Genomic DNA, 20,943 nt, shown 5'->3' with positions numbered 1-20,943 from the left:
CAGTGAAGGTTTCAGGAGATAAGAGAATTCGCACAATTGTTTATGGCACGAGGGACAGTCAGGAAAGGGAGATAGTGAGCTCTGCTTTATATTTGCTGCTTGGCCAGATCCGGCCAAATCTGAAGCAAGTAATTGTCTCTGTGCGCGCAGTGGCCAAAACAGAGACTTTTGTTACCGTAATGGGTCTTAATTTTTCCCCTAAGTTGCTGTAATCGACCAGAATTTTTTGGGACGAGGTCAAAGACATCTAAAATACGATTCGGACCATAAAAGGATAGAAAAAAAAATTTACATTCAAGTCAACGTGTCTGCTGACTAGGCCAATGTCATCAGGACTGCCAGTGGTAAGATACCTATGAATGCTCATCTGACAAAAAGGAAGAAATCTTAGATTTCGCTGAATTCATCAAGAAAATTCGTGTCAGAAGAAATATTGACGTTGACAAAAAAAAAACTTCAAGTGGACTGAAATTCGCTGATTCCAGTACATGAAGGAACTAGGAATAGTGGAATTCAAAACTTCCTACAAGAAAACTATCTATTTCAAATCATGAATTTACGAAAAAGGGGTTGCGCTGCAACCATTCTACTTCTTACCTAAAAGTTTCCAAATGTCAACGTAATCACCAACACAAAGTGAAACAATTTTTTATTTCTCTTATTCCCTTCATCTCAGATGATTTCCATTGGTTTTGCATAAACCTTCTGCATGGTAAAGCGCTTTGCGGGTATATTCCACACAAAGCTGCGCTTTCCGATGAAGAAATATTCCCCTTTTGATTAATTTTGGTTCGTCTTATAGATTGAACTGATGATATGTAGGTGAAAAGGTAAAAGTTTAAAAGCATTTAAGCTCATTATTTGAATTTGAAAACTTGGAATTTTGAGGTTGTCGTATAACAAAAAAGGCATATGTTTCTTATCTTATAAGTAGCAAACAATTCCACGATTTAAAATTCCAAGCGAATGTCGATCCAAAACTTAACTAGGAATCAGTCTTTAAAGTTTCAAATTTCTTGAATTCTGATTTCTGAGAAAGATTTTTTGATTGTTTTTCCTCTCCTGTAAAATTAGGAAAAGTGGACATATGCCTTTTTTGCAAAATGCTACGGACACATTCTGGATTCAAAGTCTGTTTTAACAGGAGTTAGCAATTAGCTGATAAGAAATATACCACAAACCTAACTTGAATTTTGCCGGTATTTTTAATTAGAAACACAACAGCCATGGAAGAATCTCTTTTATAACCCTATACAAAACGCTAAATGTATCTTTAAAATATTTAAGTATTTGTGGAAGGGGGGGGGGGAGTGTAATCCCTTTTACGCTTACTGATCGTAACGATGACTATAAACCAATTCAACGATATTAAGTTTATAGTTTATTTATTCTAGTTTACATATTTGTTTGTGATTTATTTTTATTTTATAATTAGGTTTTCTTATTTTAGTGTAATTTATTCATAACAATTTAATTATTGATAGATATTAAGTTTATTAAGTTCATTATTAACACCAAATATAGGCAATAAATAAGTTCCATGGCAAAACTGGAAAAATATACATTTATATATTATAATGTAATTATTTTATGCATTTATAAAGTAAATTATAATTATACATTTAGTAATTACATTTAGTAATACATTTAACATATTATAGTAATACATTTAGTATATTATAATTATACATTTAGTAATTTAAGCAAATATACATTTATATATTATAATGTAAAATAATTTATATATTATAATTTATAAGTAAATTTATTATAATGTATGTATAAATATACATTAATATACATTATAAACCTGATAAAAAAAACTGTTTCCTTTAATGCTATATTTAATCTATAGATATTATTGTCTTCTTTTTTTCTCCTTCTGTCTCTTTTTTTTTTGTGTTTGTGCTGTTGCATTGGTGATTTCTCTTTTCATGATATATAATATCTATAGATTAAATATAGCATTAAAGGAAACAGTTTTTTTTTATCAGGTTTATATGCAATAAGATAAAGACCCCAGCACGAATTGTGAACAGTCAACAGTCAAGTGAACAGTCAACCTCTTATCGAGTTTTTATTTTTAGCTTAATTTGGTCCCAAAATTGTTTTGGAATTGCTGGTTCGATAAAAACTATTTGACGTCGCTTTCGGTCATACTTCCTAAAGTGAACAGCCTTATCTATTAAATATAGCATTAAAGGAAACAATTTTTTTTTTATCAGGTTTATATGCAATAAGAAAAAGACCACAGCAGGAATTGTAAAGGAGTCAAACTTGTTAGGTTTGTCAGAACTATAATGCCGATATATCGATCATATTTATCGACATATGTCGAAGAATAAAGCCAAGATTTATGGATGACACGTGTTTCTTCTTGTTTTCGACGTCAGATTTATGCTAAAGAAGGGGAAAATTGAAATAGCAACACGTTGCCTTCGTAAGACATTTACGCCTTTGTAAGTCTTGCAGGACCATTTGGGACTGCAAAGTTAGTTCTAACATGCTCGGGTGGTTTAGAGCATCTCCTAACATATTCTTTTCTATGTAGAAGTTGGTGGTATGACATAACACGTTAATGACACGCGGCAACCTGGAAAGAAATGATAAGGCATTGCGTCAGACCATGGTCACTGCAAGGGATTGCAAAAAAGAATTGCTTAGCAGTGATCTATCTTCAGGTTTAAGCGCAGCCATAAGGGGTCAACTATTGGAGCCACTAGCCCCTCAAGATGTTGTTACGCGCACCTGGGTCTGACGCAATACTATAGCAAACGTTTATAGTACACCTATGTCACAGGGTTTGCTTGTTACATAATAGAGTGTTTAAAAAACCTAAGAGGGCCACGGAAAAAGCTTCAGGATCCGCTATTCAAGATGCAAACATTACGTAATAGGCTTTGAATCTTTAAAAAACCAGTTAGACCCAGCCAAATCAAGATTTTTAAGAACATTATGATTAAAAACCTACGAAGACCAGGGAAAAACCTTTAGGGTCCGCTAGTGGAGAACCTTCAAGACGCCGGACCATAGCGAGCAATTTCACAAGGCCGCCTAGCATCCAATTCCATTAGCACCCCTAGCATCTAATTTGATCAAGCCCCATAACCTAGCAACCGATTGCCCTAGAATCAAATTTCACTGGGGGAGGGGGACCCTATTATCCAATTCCATCGGGGCCCAAGTATCCAATTTCATCGGGCCTCTAACCTAACCACCGGGAGCCCCTAGCATCCAATTTCACTGAGGGCCCAAGCATCCACTTCCAACGGGGGCCATAGCATCCAATTTCACTGAGCCCCTATAAAGCAATACAACGATATTAAGTTTATTTATTTTAGTTTAAATATTTTTTTAGTTATTTACTTTTATTTTATAATTATGATTATTTTTGATTTTAGTATAATTTATCGATTATAGTTTAATTATTTATAGATATTAAGTTTATAGTTTATCAAGTTTATACTTAAAACCAAATATAGGAAACAAATAAGTTTCAAGACAAAACTGGCAAAATATACCAGTGAAAACAGGAAACACAAAGGAATAAAATTACCCATCCATTTCCAACAGGGGCCATAGCATCAAATATTACCGGGCTCCTAACCTAATCTAACCACCGGGGCTCCTACCATCCAATTCCATCAGCCCACTCCGTAGCATCCAATTTCACCAAACCCCCTAAGCTAACCAAAGGGCCCCTAGCATCCAATTCCATCAGCCCTCCTAGTAACCAATTTCACCAGGCCCCCTAACCTAACCACAGGGTCCCTAGCATCCAGTTCAACCGGACTCTAGCGAGCAATACCAATGGAGCCCTAGAATCTAATTGATGTTTCAGTGCTTTTTTGGCCGGGACAAAAAAACAAAAACAAAAATACAGTATCCGATGCGAAAAAGCAACTTTTCTTGCTGTTAAAGATGTGGGACTGAAAATTATCATATACAGGGTTTTCGGCAACAAAGATTTAGAAGGTGCAGTTTTCACTTCAATCTGATTTTATTTTTTGGAGTTTCAGGCTGTTTTTCAGAACTTCCATAAATATGTTTTCGCTACGAACTTTTGTCATTAAAATTAATCGAAATAGCTGTTACCAAATCCTGATCAGGTTCAAATGCTGATTCTTTCTTACTTGACAGTTTTTTAAACGCATTTCTTAGCTTTTGGTTACTACGGGCTAGAGCTCATTCTTTACTAGGTTGCCCACACGGGACCAGTGATGTAGCTTAAGGGTGGCGGGTAAAACTAATAGCTCCACCCAACGCAGCCTCTAAGGGGTGCCAAACTGAGTTTTGTTCTATTCAATTTTATGATTTAATTCCATTGTGGTAGTAATGGGGGGGGGGGCATTATCCCCTGTTCGGAAAACCTTAGCTATCCAATTGACAGGGACAGCCATTATTACTTTTTTTGCTACTAGCAAGATGGGATTTATCATTCTTGTCGTCTAGACTTTTACCTGTGGAGATTACAAGAGAGCAAGTTGTGCAAACTTTGTTACAACTGAGTTTCTCGAAGTTGATGACCTCGAAGATAACAAAGATCTGGGAACATCCTATTTGCATCCTATTACTAATGCTTCTACTGATATTACTGCTACTGCTACTCTTATTACTTATAATAATAGAAGCCATAACAGAAGCCCGAGAAGGCATGAATAATGCGGAGGAAGGTGGGATGAGTAAGGAAGAAATAAGGAGTATAAGTAGCTAATGAATAAGGAGGAAGGAAGGTGGAGAGAGTAATGATACTGGTAGAAATTCCATCACACTAATCCACATCACCGTGTGGCACGCGGAACGTTTAAGTCATCTGCATAATCTAAACTTAAGCGAGTTTTACCTTCTCGTTCAATACTTACAGTGCATCATAGAGAGCTCGTATCCATTTTTTCTTCATTTCTTCTGTTTTGGCAAACAGCGTATACGCATTTTTGCTTTGCCTATGTGCCAGTATGAATTGATGGGTCCATCGAGATTCTCGTCCTAAAGCAGTCACTTTTCTTACAGGTGGATCTTCAACACGATAATGTTGTAATGGCAGTGAATGTTTGAATATATATTGTTCACTCTAAAAAAATATTCAAGATAAAAGGCCATGATAATATAGAAATTTCATAGGTACTGATGATCTTTCAACACATTGTGTACAGATTACTGATAATATGTCTTTTTCCTTTTTTGGCATATTCTAAATGCGCGTATTCCTAAAGACATACTTCCAAATGTTTGGGAAACTTCACGAATTATACTTATACATACAAAAGGTGATAGTACAAATATAATTACCATCCGATTTCCTTACTATATATAGTCTCTATCTGAAATTGTTAAAAAATTGATGAAATTTATGGTCTTTTCTTTACTGAATAGAGTTCATTTTTTCACAGACTGTCGGTTCCATTATAGAATAAATAAATTAAGGAGCAAGTATCTGTTTGATATAAAACACTCATACTTTATAATTCCTAACAAACAAATACAAAGTAGAAACAATAGGGAAAATCTTTTCAAGACAGTGGAAATCAAATCCGTGGATGGATATTTCCCTATTGTTTCTACTTTGTATTTGTTTGTTATGGAAAGGCAGTGTGGTCTTCGTCGCTATTTTTATAATGCCTCCTGTAAAAAATATATATTTAATTATATAACTGAACTATAATTTTAAATTATATAAATATAGTTTTAATTTAAAAGGTTATATATAGTTAAAATTATGAAATTAAAATTTTACATTCTAAATTATGCATTTCTTGATAGAAAAAGTATCACAATGTTCCCTAAATACCATAATATTGTGTATCTGCTATATTTTCTGATATAAAATGTTAAATATAATCTTTTTAAACTCGTTTTCAAAATGGACTAAAAACTAGAACTTTTTTTTGAAAATCTATGAACAAAAATGAAAGCATGAGGCACAGAACGGATTGAGCTTTACATAACATAAATATCAAACTGATCAAGTTACAAATTCATAAAAGAACAAAGTCAGTGAGTTGTGGAAAACGAGTTAAAAAGGATAAGTTAAGTAAAGCCCAATCCGTCTTGTGCCCCTCATTTTCACTTATATATTCTCGAAAGAGAAAAAATATGTTTTATTCAACTTTGAAAACAAGCTAATTTTTTATTGTTATTTTCCACTTTTTAGTCATCCCTAAGACTAAAAATAGTCTTTTCTAAGACAAAAATTCATCGTATCCAAGTTACCATGGCAACAGGCAAGTGTTCTTATCACTGCCGACATCAAGTCTTAAATTGGTTTTACACTTTTTGCTGTACCCAACCACCTGTTCATGTTGCTTTATTTAAACAAGGGGGAGCATACAAAAAAGGGGTGGGGTGGGGATTTAATGTTGTATTATTATTTTGTCATTAAAAGTGCATATACTGACAAAAATTTGGAAAATGGTTCACAAATTTATATTACAAATAACTTTGTGACAAAAAAGTCAGCAAGTTGAGGAAACCGAGTAAAAAAATAAAAATAAAAATAAACACAAATAAATTGCCAAATTTATGACAGGTACAATGACAGGTACAAATCATAGTTCGTACATAAAGAAGTTGAGTGAGTTACTAGACAGTCTTAACGGAAATGTAGAGACATCTTCCTACAATTTACTAGGTTTTCCTTACATTTTGGCAATTTCTTTAAAGTTGCCCCCCCCCCAAAAAAAAACATTCTCTACTCGAGCTACGTCCGATCATGATTCAATAGTACCATTCTAATTAGAGCATTAGAGGAGACACTGATTATTCTGGATCTACTAATAAGGCCTTAGATGGCATTGACGTTCCCCTAGTGTTAGCATTGCCCCCAATTTTGGCTGGTAGTGTAGAAATTTTTCCCTAGAAAACTGTCTAATTTGCTGCTGTCTAATACGAAATGCGTCGTATTTTAGGCCTTAATTCCTTCTCTGTCGGCGGAGGCACCAAGGACATCCAAAAAGAGCCGCCAGGCCTCCTTCATATGTGCTGTGCTTAGAGGTTTCATGTGGATGCACAACACAGCCCAAATTGTCAGTTATTATGGGAGCTTTGAAGATATGGCTTGGAAAAGTTGAGTACAATAAATCAAAGTTAGTTAATACAATATAAGAAGAATGCATTTTTATGTTTGGGGTTGGCCTTTATCCTCTTTTGTTCTTTTCATTAAAATAGTTGTACTTCATTACGCTTAGATAAATAAAAAGGCCAAGTTGAATTACAAAGACTTAGATTCTATTCTTAAAAAAAGGGAGGAGGAGAATATTTCAGAAACGTATTTTTTAACGTATTTTATTAACTACAGTGCGACAAGTACGTAGAGTGAGAACATACGACTCCGTACCCTTCTCAGAGATGACCTGATTCTAGACGAAATTTCCCATTTTTTTGAAACAATTAACCTGGTTTTGATTTGTTTCCCTCAGGATAAGTGGGAGTGGGTGTTGCAAATTGCCCTATTCCCTTTAAAATTAATTACTGTGTACATGCCTCTTACCATATTTTTGGATGGATGCCCATTGACTATAATAGATTATTATCATACAGATTTTGGAACAATTATGGAATTTTTTTGAAACAATTAACCTGGTTTTGATTTGTTTCCCTTAGGATAAGTGGGAGTGGGTGTTGCAAATTGCCCTATTCCCTTTAAAATTAATTACTGTGTACATGCCTCTTACCATATTTTTGGATGGATGCCGATTGACTATAATAGATTATTATCATACAGATTTTGGCAGGGATATCGAAATTCATCCCTCCCCATTCTTCACCTCTTCTCCCAATGAATTCTGACTATTTTTAATATTTCCGTCTTCTTCGAAATGTGGGGGGTAATAATGCAAAAAAGAGATTTATTATAGAAAATACAGTCAAAGAAAAAAAGAGAGAAAGAAGGAGAGAGAAAAATGAGAGGGTAAATGAGAGAGAGAAAGAGATAATGTGAACACAATGTAGGCCAGATACCAAAAGCAGCGCATTAACACAAACCAAAAAGCTATGCACTAAACAAAAGTCGGGGCTGCAGCTCACTATTTTCCGTACCCGAGCAGTTCAAATGTATTATAGACGGGTATGCTTATTGCTAATTTCGGTGCCAGTAAATACAAAAAAGTAAATTAGATGACATGATAGTGCAAGGGGACCAGAAGGGTAATTACTTGCTAAACCCGTAACATTAAGAAAACAGAAGGTAAAAATAAATATAGTTGAAAACATGGATCAAAGATCTGTTAATGTACTACCCCTACACGCCCACCTTAAAAATATAGTCATAAGAATTAAACATCTATGCTAGAAAGTATCTACAATGTCATCAAATTTGTCCATTAGTTTTTAAAGAGCATCAGAATTGCAACATGCTATCCGAACTGTAGAACCATTGAGCCCCAAAATTAGAAAATTGCCACCCCGAGTTTGGAGCACCGACTCGGGCACCGAAAGCCTGATTTAGCGACAGCATTCCTTTAGAGCATAATGCAAGAAAAGTTTAAAATAATAATATAATTTTATTTTCTTTCACAAGAATAAACAAAAGTACTGTGTAAAATCATATTCAACTTTTCATTCTAGTGGAGGGTGTTGTCTCGAAATTCAAGGTTGAGAATATTACCAAAACTGACAAAAAATCTTGAATGATGTAAAATCGTCGCAACATAGCTTCCAAGATGACAAATTGGCCAAAAACTCTTAAAAATTTCACTTCATGTATTTTGTGCTTTAACATCTTGAATTAACATCCTTTCATCCGAAGCTTATAGTAGCTTATCTCTTTTTCTAACACGGCAATGCTGTTTTCAAGATCAATAACGTTTTCTTTTAAAGCTTCTATGTACAGTTTTTTCCGCTCTCTCATTTCCTTAGCGGCTTTTGCATTCCTGTTTCTTTTTTCTCCATAATTCAAGTTGCTATTTCTTTTTCTATTTTGACTCTTTACCTCGGCAGCTTTAGTCTTCTTCTTTTTACTTTTTGGCATAGATTCGAGCTCGTTAGTTAAATAATGAGCAATCCTTAATCTGTCTTCATTCCTGCATACGCTATCGAACTCATCATCAGAGTAATCTTCATCATCACCTTTTGGTGGCTTCCATTCATCTTCACTATCTTCCAAGTCAGTAAGATCATAGACACTGCTTAGGTCTTTCTCTAATTCATCATCGTCGAGTTTGTATTGAAAACGTAAAGACTTCATCCTATTTGAAGACCTGGTATTGTAAGCTCTATTTGTTTGCACTTCTAGACTACCCTCTTCTGACATTTCTACTTGCATAATCGATACTATTAATAAATGAACTGTTGAGGTACAGCTTGTTTTTGATACTGACCTCTTACGAAGTTCCGGCCCGTATTTATATCCGCTTAAAGTTTCACCCAAAACGAGGAAAATGACGTCACGCAAACACCACCCGAAACGTAGAAAAATGACGTCAGCAAAAAGAGTAACTACTTTGTAATTACTTTCAACTGTAAGACTTCACTGAATTTAATGGTCAATTTTATCATTTGACAGAGAAATATTAAGCTAAAAGTTTCCTGTGTTTAATGCTTTTCCTATATTTAAGGTTTTTGAAGCTATCGTCTTAGCAAATGTAACCAAAATTATTTACACTATATAGAGGCATTTTAGCATGATACCATTGGGTCATGTAGCACAGCATCATACAGAAATAGTTTAGTATGACATCATTAGATATGTCATACTAAATACATAAAAAATGATGGAATATAAAAAAAATCATTATTAAACTTTATCCCTCGGCCCACAAATGTATTTCTGGGCTCACCCATAGCCAAAGGGCACATAAAACTTTTTATAGTTAAAATTTGGGTACAAGGGGAGGGGACTAAGCACATTGCCGTTAAAGGTATTATTTAGCGTAAGGATTCCGTTAAATACTTGTGTATTTGTTTTGATGAAACTTGTCCTTCAAGGAGCATGTTAACAAAAATCTATTCAGTTTTTCCATGCTAATGAAAATGTAAAATATAGCAACAGGAGGCCGGTTGTTCAGGAGTTTTTGAATAATGTTGTTAATTCTAGTTTCTACTTTTTTGTCTGAGAACATCGCTTCTTCATCAATTCACTTTATTTCCAATTGTTTGATCTACTGTTAAATTTTTTTTTCTTTTTGACAGTGGTACATCCTCCCCATCCATACTATTGACATAGATTTCACAATTCTTTTGGACATTTCGCTCCTTTTATTAATTTAAAGTTTCGGTTATTATGGGTTGTAGTTCGCTCTTTACAAGGTACAAGCTATTGCTGCAACCATGATAAATACAGAGGAAAATGGCTTTTTCATTACTGGAGCTTAATAAAGAGTGGAAACATCCATACAGCGACGGTTCTGACCTCTCCTATGCCCGGTTCAGACTAATTTTGATAAAATTTTCATTACTTAACAAAATTTGTATTTATTAATAAACATTTCATTTATTTAAATCGAGCTTTTCTTAATTTATATGAGAAAATATAGGCCTTCTAAAAAAATGAAGATTTCAGATATAATGTCCTTATACTTACTGCCGACTGCGCCTTCTATTTTTTTTAATAAAAATGGCATTTAAAAGATTACATATGATTGTAAATGTTAGATTACTGACTTAAAATTTTGCTCCCCTAAAATTTTACTTCCAGGGCAAGTGCCTCCTCTGTCCCCTCTGTTGGCAAGATTTTTGATTAAAGCGGGTAGCACCACAGGGATCTTTAATGTATCATATCAATCATAAGATACTTCCTTGAACTGATTTTTGACGTTTTCCACGCAGATATACTTATATTCTATTATATATTATATAGAATATTTCTAGAAACTGCCCTTTCATGAACTTCAAAAAGAAAATATTTCTCCAATCAATCGAAAAAAAAATCACACTTTCTAATTATTCAAGTTTCATTAAATCTGAATATCTCTATCTCCGGGACAAAACAAAAACAAATTAAAAGGTTTTTCCAAGATTTCCGGAAAAAATGGTGTCAACTTTTAGTTTTCTGTCGTTTATTCGGATCTTCTGTCCATGCTCTATAAGTAATGGTAAAGCCGCCCAATTAATTCTAGATAGTTCGACAAACTAAAAAGGTTTATCATGAGCAAGATGATACAACCCCCACACACTAATAATTCTTCAATGATTTAGAATTCAGGAACAAAAAAATCATACAAGTTATTTGGATTGATGACTGAGCCGTCGCCCTTTAGAATGGATTTAAAGAATATAATTCTTTCAACATACAGTAGCAGGCAATTCTAATAAAAATGTAAATTTTTTGATGATTTTAATCTATCCCAATTAATTTTTTTGTTCTTTATCTTTTTGTAAAGTGTGCATTTATTGTTTGTTTATTTTTGTAATCAAGGAGACACACCAGGCCTCTACCTCAGGGTCAAATAAAAGCTATACCTCCTTCAGCATTGGTGCCATTTAGTTTTTCATTTTTTATTGCTAATTCTTCACCCACGTTTCTTTTTCTTAAACACTACTAAAAAAATTATTAGACTACAATTTGTGGTCTTTTTCATTAAAATTTTTTTTTTATTTTGATAATAAAATTAATTAATTGTTTATTAATGGTAATTAATTTTTTTGTTCTTTATCTTTTTGAGAAGTGTGCATTTATTGTTTGTTTATTTTTGTAATCCAGGAGACACACCATGCCTCTGGTTGAGTCTGTGGTCTGACTACCACACACATATAATTACTGAGCCTTTCAATAATGTTGAAAAAATAGATGTCTAAAAACTTTGTTTGGATGTTTGTTTTTGGGAAATTATGGGCGTGGAAGGAGGGTGGTTTTTAGTTGCTGTCAAATCACTTTTGACTCTAAAACGAGCACTATAACATCCGATTTCAAATCAAGTGAGCCCCATCTGAAGTTTATACTGCCCATTCTATAAAAACCCTGTATATATATGACCCTAAGGCATAACTTACAGCCCTTGGCCCAGGGCTCTATGGGGTTGTGTCAACCTTGGAGGCATTGTCATATGTTCTCTGGACTATTTTGTTTTGAAATGGATATCTCACAATTTTATTCGGATACAATCCACAAAAGAAGGCTAGTTGAGCTCCATTACTTTTGACTCTCAAATGAGAATTAGAACTTCCAATTTTTCAAACAAACAAGCCAACCTAGACACACCAACACCTCTCGGTCAAATCAAAGCTATATCTCCTTCAGCTGTTTGGTGCCATCTAATTTTTTATTTTTTATCGCTAATTTTTCACCCACATTTCTTTTTCTTGAACACTACCAAAAATTATATGACTACAATTTCTGGTCTTTTTCATTAAAAATTTAATTCCCAAGTTTTGCTATTGGTTTCCTAAGACATATATAGATTTATAATCCTCTGCTTAATGAATTCAAATATTGATGCTTGATTTTCAATGTCCTTAGCACTTTAACACTGAGCCACACTGCGAAAAAACAAGTAGATAGGCCAAAGTTTTCAAAACACGCATAACACGTAAATAGGCCAAAGTAAATAGGCCGAAGATAGAATTCGGTAACAAAAAAAGAATATACATCACAGCTGGAGACAAAAAAACCAAACACATCAATACTACCTCAGTGCTACCCAAGCAAAAATAAAATTTACCTTATTGTTCAAAATGGAAAATTTCAGTTAAGATAATTCAACAATGAGGATTTCAGCTACTAAAATCCTCATTAAAGTTACTTGAAATCCTCTTTTCAAATAGTAACAAATATCATATGTCAAAATATGTCAAAGAATATGTATAAAATATAAAACTAAAATAGGCTAAAATAAAATCTATAGATGTGGTTTGATGAAGGTGACTGCAAATTGTAAATGTAAGTAATTGTACATTGTGTATTTTATTTTAATCTATTTAGTTGTATATATATATTTTTTTGTTTTAGTTTCTTGTTTCGTTTTTTACGTTGAAGACGCCTTGTTATACAAGGGCGAAATAATCGTTTAGTTTTTGTTGTTTTTCTTTGCTTTCATTTACTGGTCATGGACCCGTATGTCGTCTTTATATTCAGTTCTCTGTTTTAGTCACGACTGGCCATTTCGGCTTTAGATCTTTTAGTGTATGGCTAGATAAAGTGATTAAAATACGCAGACATTTTTTCAAATATCTTAACCATCTTTTTGCAAATTTTGCTCAGTTTTCAATAAAAAAAGATGAGCGATAAATTCCATTTCAGTCAATCATAAATTACTTCACAGCCGTAGTCTGTATTTATTAAGAATAGGGAATGGGTCTACCACGTTCGCTGTTTTGTTCTAGGAGGGAGATGGGTAAAATTTGTCTGAACAGGTGACTGAACAGTTTTCCATGAACAGGTAAACAGGTGACTTTTAGACATAAGGAAGAAACTATAAAAAATTTCAAAATCAAGACATTTTGGGACGGAGGGGAGAGGGCGGACTAGGTCCAGAGGTCAGAAACGTGCGATCATGCCATATGTTGGCTCGCCCACAAGACATTTTATTGAATATCTGAATATGCAGCATACCCGAACTATTAATTTAATATCTTGTCACGAGATATGAGAAGTTTTTATAATATGGTCTCAAAACGTGAAAATCGATCATTTTAATCATTGTACTATATCTACATTACATTACAACTTCCATGTATCGACATAAAGCTTGGATCTTATCAGAGGCGATCTTAGGTTAGACATAGGGGTCACTTGCCCCGGCGCATCTAACGGTTATAATCATTTTGTGATTTTTGAAATTTTATTTTTACTAAAGTAAGTTAGAAGGCGCGGTTAATAAATTTAAATAGTTAATACATTATAAATTAATTATTAAAATAAGAATAAAGCAAAAAAATAATAATTAAATAACGATAATTAAAATCTTTAAATCAAAATAATTAACAACAATTAAATAATTAATATAATAAGTTAAAATAATCAAAGAATAATTTATCAATTAATTAATAAATGGAAAAGAATGTTGGTAATAAATGAAAATTTTGTGAGAGAAAGGGGGTGGGGGAGGGGGCACTAATTAAGATTTTTCCCCAGACGCAAAAGAGACCAAAACTACCACAGTGCGTAGTGGAGTAGGGGAGCCGAAGACGGAACCGCCACAAAATGCAATTGCAGTGTACGTGCCTGAGCTGAATATCTCGTTTTTGGCAAAAGGCATATTGCCTATCTTTTCAAAATTTATTCTATTATACACTTTTGTTTTTTACATTTCTTTTGAAGCTTCCATGGTTAGGGCTATTATTAGCCCTATTAGGATAGCCCTATTATTAGCCCATGGTTAGGCCATGGTTATTCTATTATACACTTTTGTTTTTTACATGTCTTTTGAAGCTTCCATGGTTAGGGCTATTATTAGCCCTATTATTAGCCCATGGTTAGGGCCATGGTTATTCTATTATACACTTTTGTTTTTTACATGTCTTTTGAAGCTTCCATGGTTAGGGCTATTATTAGCCCTATTAGGTTAGCCCTATTATTAGCCCATGGTTAGGGCCATGGTTATTCTATTATACACTTTTGTTTTTTACATGTCTTTTGAAGCTTCCATGGTTAGGGCTATTATTAGCCCTATTAGGTTAGCCCTATTATTAGCCCATGGTTAGGGCATGGTTAGGGCCATGGTTATTCTATTATACACTTTTGTTTTTTACATGTCTTTTGAAGCTTCCATGGTTAGGGCACATTCAGCGTACGTATTCCCCAAAATAGACTTTACCGGAAGAATAAATACCTCTCACCTAAGAGGACGATCTAACAAGCGTTGGCAAGAAAAGTTTTCCGACCACCTTTTCCTAGTACTGCTGAGAACTGGGACAAATAGGGAGGCATGCTGAAAATACTGTTATTATGCCATAAGAGGATAAGCCCCAAGTCACTCGACCGGACCGGGTGGGAGTTAAGTAAGTAAGCATATGTTATTATTCTACTTCTCAGAGGCACGGTAGCAAGTATAATATTTGAAAAGTGTGTTGATTGGAGAACATGTTATTTTATGACATGCAGGGTAATGCAAATCATGAATAGTGAAAATAAGCTACCTTGCTGATCCTCCCTTTGAATGCAGCTCAAGGAGCGGTTTTTAGCAATTAAATCAGGAGTATGAAATCATCATATACGACCTTTAGGTCACAATATGTGACTAGTCTTTGCTTTAGTGTTTGTGATTAGGTACAACAATAAATGTACCGCACTCTTTCCGTTTAACTTTCTTTAAAATTTGGAAGGTGAGTAGTTAAGCAGTTAATGAAAGCTTTAAGTTTCAATGCCATGGGCATGCCTCTATTTATCATCTAGCCATAAAAAGTTGAAAAAAAAACGATAAGAGAAAAAAAGTTTGATTTAAAAACATAAAAGCTATCTAATTTTTGTGATATGTATTATAGAATACTGTGTTGTATGACATTGATAGGTTTACAATAAAAAATAAAATAAATAATAATTTGTGTGCACAATATTGCTGTTAAAAGCAAATAGAGTAATATAAGTTCGTGATAGTTTTTTTTTGTTTTTGCCAGGGGGGGGGGGAGTAGAAACAGGGTACTATACTGTGATTTGGATTTTCTAATATTCTGTTGTATGGCCTTGTTTGGCTTATAATAAATCTAGCTAAAAAATATAAAAAGACAGAAGTATCATTACCCCAAACAGCTTTTCCACAATCTTAGCAGCACAAAGAAAAACACAAATCAAACAAATGCAACCATTCAAGTTACAACACAATAAACAACAAATGACAACTGAGCCCTTCTGTTAAAGCACTTATTAAAGTACATAAAACCCATCAGCTCGTATCACAACACAATAACAGTGAGCCCTTTTAGTATTTAAGTACCTCAACGAATTGATGAATATACGGAAGGTGCTCTACATCTGTGCCACTGAGTCGATTCATAAATTTGATGACGTCAGATACTCTCTTCTAAATAATTTATGAAGTTGATTATAAAAAGAAGTTGGTTATCTCACTTGGACGCATGCACGAGTGAGATGGCCTGGCTTCAAACTCTCTAAAATTCTAAGTGATCGTAACATTTCTAATAATTTAAATTTGTATCGCTTATTGATATAGTATGCTGATATCAGGTAATGAAGATTTGGATCATTTTCTCCGGGAGTGCTCTGTGCTTTCTGAGTTCAGGGGGAAACATATATGAGATTAATCTACAGCTTCCTGACATTTTTCAATGATGTAACTCAACGACAGTATGGCCTTCTTTTAGTCTCGTTTAACTCGAATTAGTGTATACAAAGATACATGCTTAGAAAGAACTATACATAAGTAAAGCTTATGCGTTTTAAGTTATCTTGTATAGATTAATTGTTTTTTTGCTTTATACTCCTTTTTTATGTGCTTCATAATTTGTTTTGTTAGTAATTTACTTATTTTGTATACACCTTTTGTGTACATGGCCCCAAGTCTTTTGAAATACATTTATCCATCTATCCACCAATACGAAAGATGTTCAACATCTGTATCACTTGATCCATTGATGATTTCGATGACATAAGATACTTTCTTTTAGATAATTTTGAAGTCGAATAAAAAAAAAAGTTTGTTAGCTCACGTGTACGTAAACACGAGATAGATACGCACCTTTACACTCTCTAAGATTTTACAAGATCATAAAATTTCAAAATTTTTTACTTTTTTATTGGGCATTAGGTACGTCGATATCAAACATTGATGAATATTCGGATGACGTTCAACATCTGTATCACTTAAGTTTTAAAACACGTTTTTTATAATTTTTTTACTACGGGCCGTGGTTCATCCTTTACTAGGCTAAATTCTAGGAGACCGCAATATTTCAAAGAAATTGTGATTTTATCGAAATATGGATGTATACTGATGTCGTACACTGACAAATACACGAGAGATTTTCTCCATCTGTGCCACTTAGTCGATTCATAAATTTGATGACGTCGGATACTAGCGTCTAAATAACTTACAAAGCTGATTGGAAAAAAAAACATGTACAGACGTACAAAACGTTCCTTGCCTTGTCTGTACGCTCAGATATACGTACAGACAAGGGAGGACCTCCGGCTTGTAAAATTCCGAAAAGTTCCATATCGAGACTAGAATTCTGTCCCTTTGCATAAATACAAAATAATCCTCGTTTTTACGGTATCCGAATAATTAAAAATGGATGGTTTGACATTTAAAAGAAAATTCTGCAATAAGTCTTAACCAATTTCTCTTTTCCTTGCTCCCTTAAGAGGAAATTCTGAGAACGATTGTAATATCTTTACATCGATGGGATTGGTAGGAATAGGGTATGGTAGCCATCTAAAGATACCCCTCCCTCGTCTTCAGAAAACATTGATAAAACATTAAACTATGAGCAAGCTTTTTATTAAAAAGCCGTTGGAGTAACCCATTATTGAGATAACTCTTATCGTACGTCTGAATATATTCTCTTTATGCATAAGCTTTTCCCTTGATTCCAGAATTTAAACAATATTTGATATTCAAAATTTTTTGAAGTATTTTATTCAGTGCTGTTTTAAGCATATGGTAAATCGTTGCTTTGTTTCATTTGTTGGATCATTTTTGCAATTTCACTTATGTATTTTATATACTCTTCGATTTAGAGTATATTGAATAAATAAAGCATTACACTCCCCCCCCCTTCGAAGAACTTACGCATTTAAGATGTAAAGTTAATCACAATCTTGACATACTATTGAACGAACAAAGCCAAGCCTTGGAATGGCAAAAATTTTTGAAATTATCTGTTTTTTTTATTTTATTTATTTATTTTTTTATTTTTTTTTTTTTTTAGAGGAATCATTGAAAAATCGTTAAATTGTCTTCACAACCCAATAGAGAAAAAGAACCATCTTCCTAAGCCAGATTTAGCCAACTACTACTGTCTTCACAAGACAATAGAAAAAACGAAGCATCTTCCTAAACCAGATTTAGTGATGAGTAAAAGGCTTACAAAATACTTCACAACTAATATACTAATGCTTCACAGCTTTGACTATTAAATTCTTCTACTTCACAGCTAATTTTTTTCATCAATTCTCACATCCTGAACAAAAGTTAGGGGGGAGGGCTGAAAGTAAGATAAAACACTTCTTTAAACCCCACTTACTGATTCACAAAATACTGCTACCACTTCTTGTGGAAGAATGCAAATCCAACTAAATCGTTATATTTGGGGGAAGGGGTCATATAAATAGCACCAAAAAACTTTCTCCGACATTAATGATGTAGAAAATATAAGACATTATGGCAAAATTGTAGAAATTTTGTGATTAGTAGGGTAGATACGTACGTAAAAGGGGCCTTTGCGCCCGTATCCCCACTAATAATCACAAAATTTCTACAATTTTGCCATAATGTCTTATATTTTTTACATCAATGTTGTAGAAAACTTGTTGGTGCTATTTATGTGAACCCCCCCCCTCCAGTTACCGGAAAAATAATCAGCGTATTTGACAATCTTGAGCATTTCATCTTTTCAGTTATTCTCATACTCTCAGATATGGACTGAGGAAGAAAGGCTCGAAAAAAAACGTAGCCCCCCGATGGAATCAGGGTTTCTAGTGTGAAGAAAGCAACTTTAAAACTTCAAATTGGACATTGAGGCACTTGGAAATTTCAATTTTTTCATCGTTTCCCCTTTTTTTATTCTTTATCTTTGAATGTGACTTTGCTTGTAAACTCTTTATCCATGAAAATCTTTTCATTTAGCTTCTATTCCTTAAATGCTGGAGCGAAATAAAGAAGTTGAAAAAAGTAATCATATTTGATTTGAGAGTAGCCTAAAAAATCAGCCAAAATCATAATAGAAAGCACAATGTTTTTACATACAGCTAAATCCTACCTTTGTACTTTTGCACATCAGAAGAACTTTGTCAAACACAAAGATATACCTGAAAATAAAAACGAACTGATGTTCAAAAAATTTAGCAAAAAGAGAGAAGAAAAATCCATAAGAAATATAATCAGAGATTTAACGCTCATGTAAACTTATCGTTTAACTTCACTTGATATACTTTGTTCATTTTTTTTCTAAGCCTGCTGTGTTGTTTTCATTTTTCTAATCTTTACTTAATTTTTATTTACTTATACTTTACTTATCTTTATTTACTTGTCTTTATATCCCTCGATTTTTACAGAAATAAATGAGTATATAAATTTGAAAAGAGGAGCCTCTGGGAGAACAGACAAAGCCAAAATTGCAAAAATTAAAGGACAGAGAGTATAATATGTTCATTAGGCATAACGGTATGAGGGACAGAATTAAAGGACAGAGAGTATAATATGTTTATTAGACATAACGGTATGATGCTCAAACAGCCTTGGAGAAATTACAGCAGTGATTCTATTGTATGAGGGAGATGCAAACACTTAGGGTATTTCGTCCGGATAGGAAGTGCCTACCGGGTCCACCCGGGCGGGCAGCAGCTACCGGGTCTGTCCAGGTAGTCAAAGCCTACTCTATTAAAAAGAAGTATGTATATTCTCCCGCCTTTTCCAAAATATGTAATTCTGATTCAATTACTTTCTTTATCTTTTTGGCTGTTTCTCATCAGTTAGGCCTATTCTGACAGGTCAAAGAGAAAGAATTACCACAAAATTACCTAAGAATTACCCTAAGAAATTTAAAACTTGCAGAATCACTCACTGATAAAATATTAGCCATACAGGAGCGATTCTTCCTCCCTAAGCTATACAAAAATACTGTAAAATTACGTAATATAAAAAACAGAAAAAAAACAACAAACGTTTACATATTGGCTGGCAGAATTTCAGAGTTATGATCTACGCGATACAACGCTGCATTGCCCTTAGGAAGAAGCAAAATATGTGACATAGTTTAAGTTATTCTACTAATTTAAATAACGAGGTTTCAAAAATTAGATTCCCTTTTTTAGTAGTTGACGTGTAAATCTAGAGGAAGGCATTATTCAATGAATTGGTAGCGTCCTTCGTATTTTTGAAATAAGTTGCTTACCTCTACCTCGAGTTTTGATTACAAAGGGGATCACAAAGGTGAAAATGAATTACAAACTATCATGAACTAATGTAATAGCAATCAAGTCCATTTCCTCATCAATTAAACCAGCAATCGATATTGTTTTCATTTCTCCCCTTCTTATTCTTAAGGGAATTTGATACCTCAAAATCATTTTGCGAGCCTCAGCATCAGTTGGCCACCTCAAAGACAAAGGGCCCATGAGTAAATTCTTCTGGGGGACTAGCCACCATTGAGAGCTATTGAATATCTGTGGCTTGATCACGAAATTTGGTTTCGTGAAAAAATCTTACTTATAAATATTTCTACAAAAAAATATATATATATATATATATATATATATATATATATATATATATATATATATATATATATATATATATATATATATATATATATATATATACCACAAAATTCACAATTACACAAAATTACATCTAATAATGTAAGTTTCATTGAATCTGAACATCTTTATTTCCGACACAAAACAGGAAAAGTTAGATCGTTTTTCTAAGATTTCTTGGAAAATAGGCTCCAGCTGTTAGTTTTCAGTCATTCATTCGAATTCTTATCAAAGCTCTACAAGTTATATCATGACCGCCCGATCAATTTTAAACAGTTTGGCTATAAAGTCTAAATAAAAATATAATGGACAAGATAGGAAAAGCGTTTAAGGCAAGGTATCGAACCACCTTTATGGGTTAAACCAGAGTTTTATTGAACATTACAATCAAACACCTATAGCCATTATTTCCTGATTATATACCGGGATTTTTTTTTAAGTATTGCATTACGCGAAACAGTTCCACGCATCTAACAAGACTCATAGAAACAACGGTAATAATCAATCAGTTAGAGAAGAGGACCTAAATGACTAAAAATGACCTCATCATTCAAGTCATATCCACTAAATCATAGGTTCAGCAAAAAGACAGGTTTCTCTGTAAACAATTTATCGAGCGATTACGATGACATGAATGC

At 33.5% G+C, this 20,943-nt stretch overlaps 1 protein-coding gene across 5 annotated transcripts in view; it reads right to left on the bottom strand.

Moving 5' to 3' along the window:
- Positions 1-4,862: 4,862 nt before the first annotated feature.
- The window catches only part of LOC136030108 (protein vav-like), a gene marked incomplete at its 3' end in the record, with an annotated part of 142,489 nt that continues 126,408 nt past the window's right edge, over positions 4,863-20,943 (bottom strand). For 3 of the 5 annotated variants that reach the window (XM_065708782.1, XM_065708786.1, XM_065708784.1), the window contains 3 exon segments: positions 4,863-5,071; positions 15,804-15,890; positions 18,808-18,856. In XM_065708782.1, the coding sequence (XP_065564854.1) occupies positions 4,863-5,071; positions 15,804-15,890; positions 18,808-18,856 (345 nt within the window). 5 annotated transcript variants of the gene reach the window in all.

This window comes from Artemia franciscana, chromosome 8, assembly GCF_032884065.1.
Source record: "Artemia franciscana chromosome 8, ASM3288406v1, whole genome shotgun sequence".
NCBI classification, from domain to species: Eukaryota; Metazoa; Arthropoda; class Branchiopoda; order Anostraca; family Artemiidae; genus Artemia; species Artemia franciscana.
The sequence above is the reverse complement of the archived record's forward strand: the minus strand, read 5'-3'. Positions and strand labels throughout refer to the sequence as shown.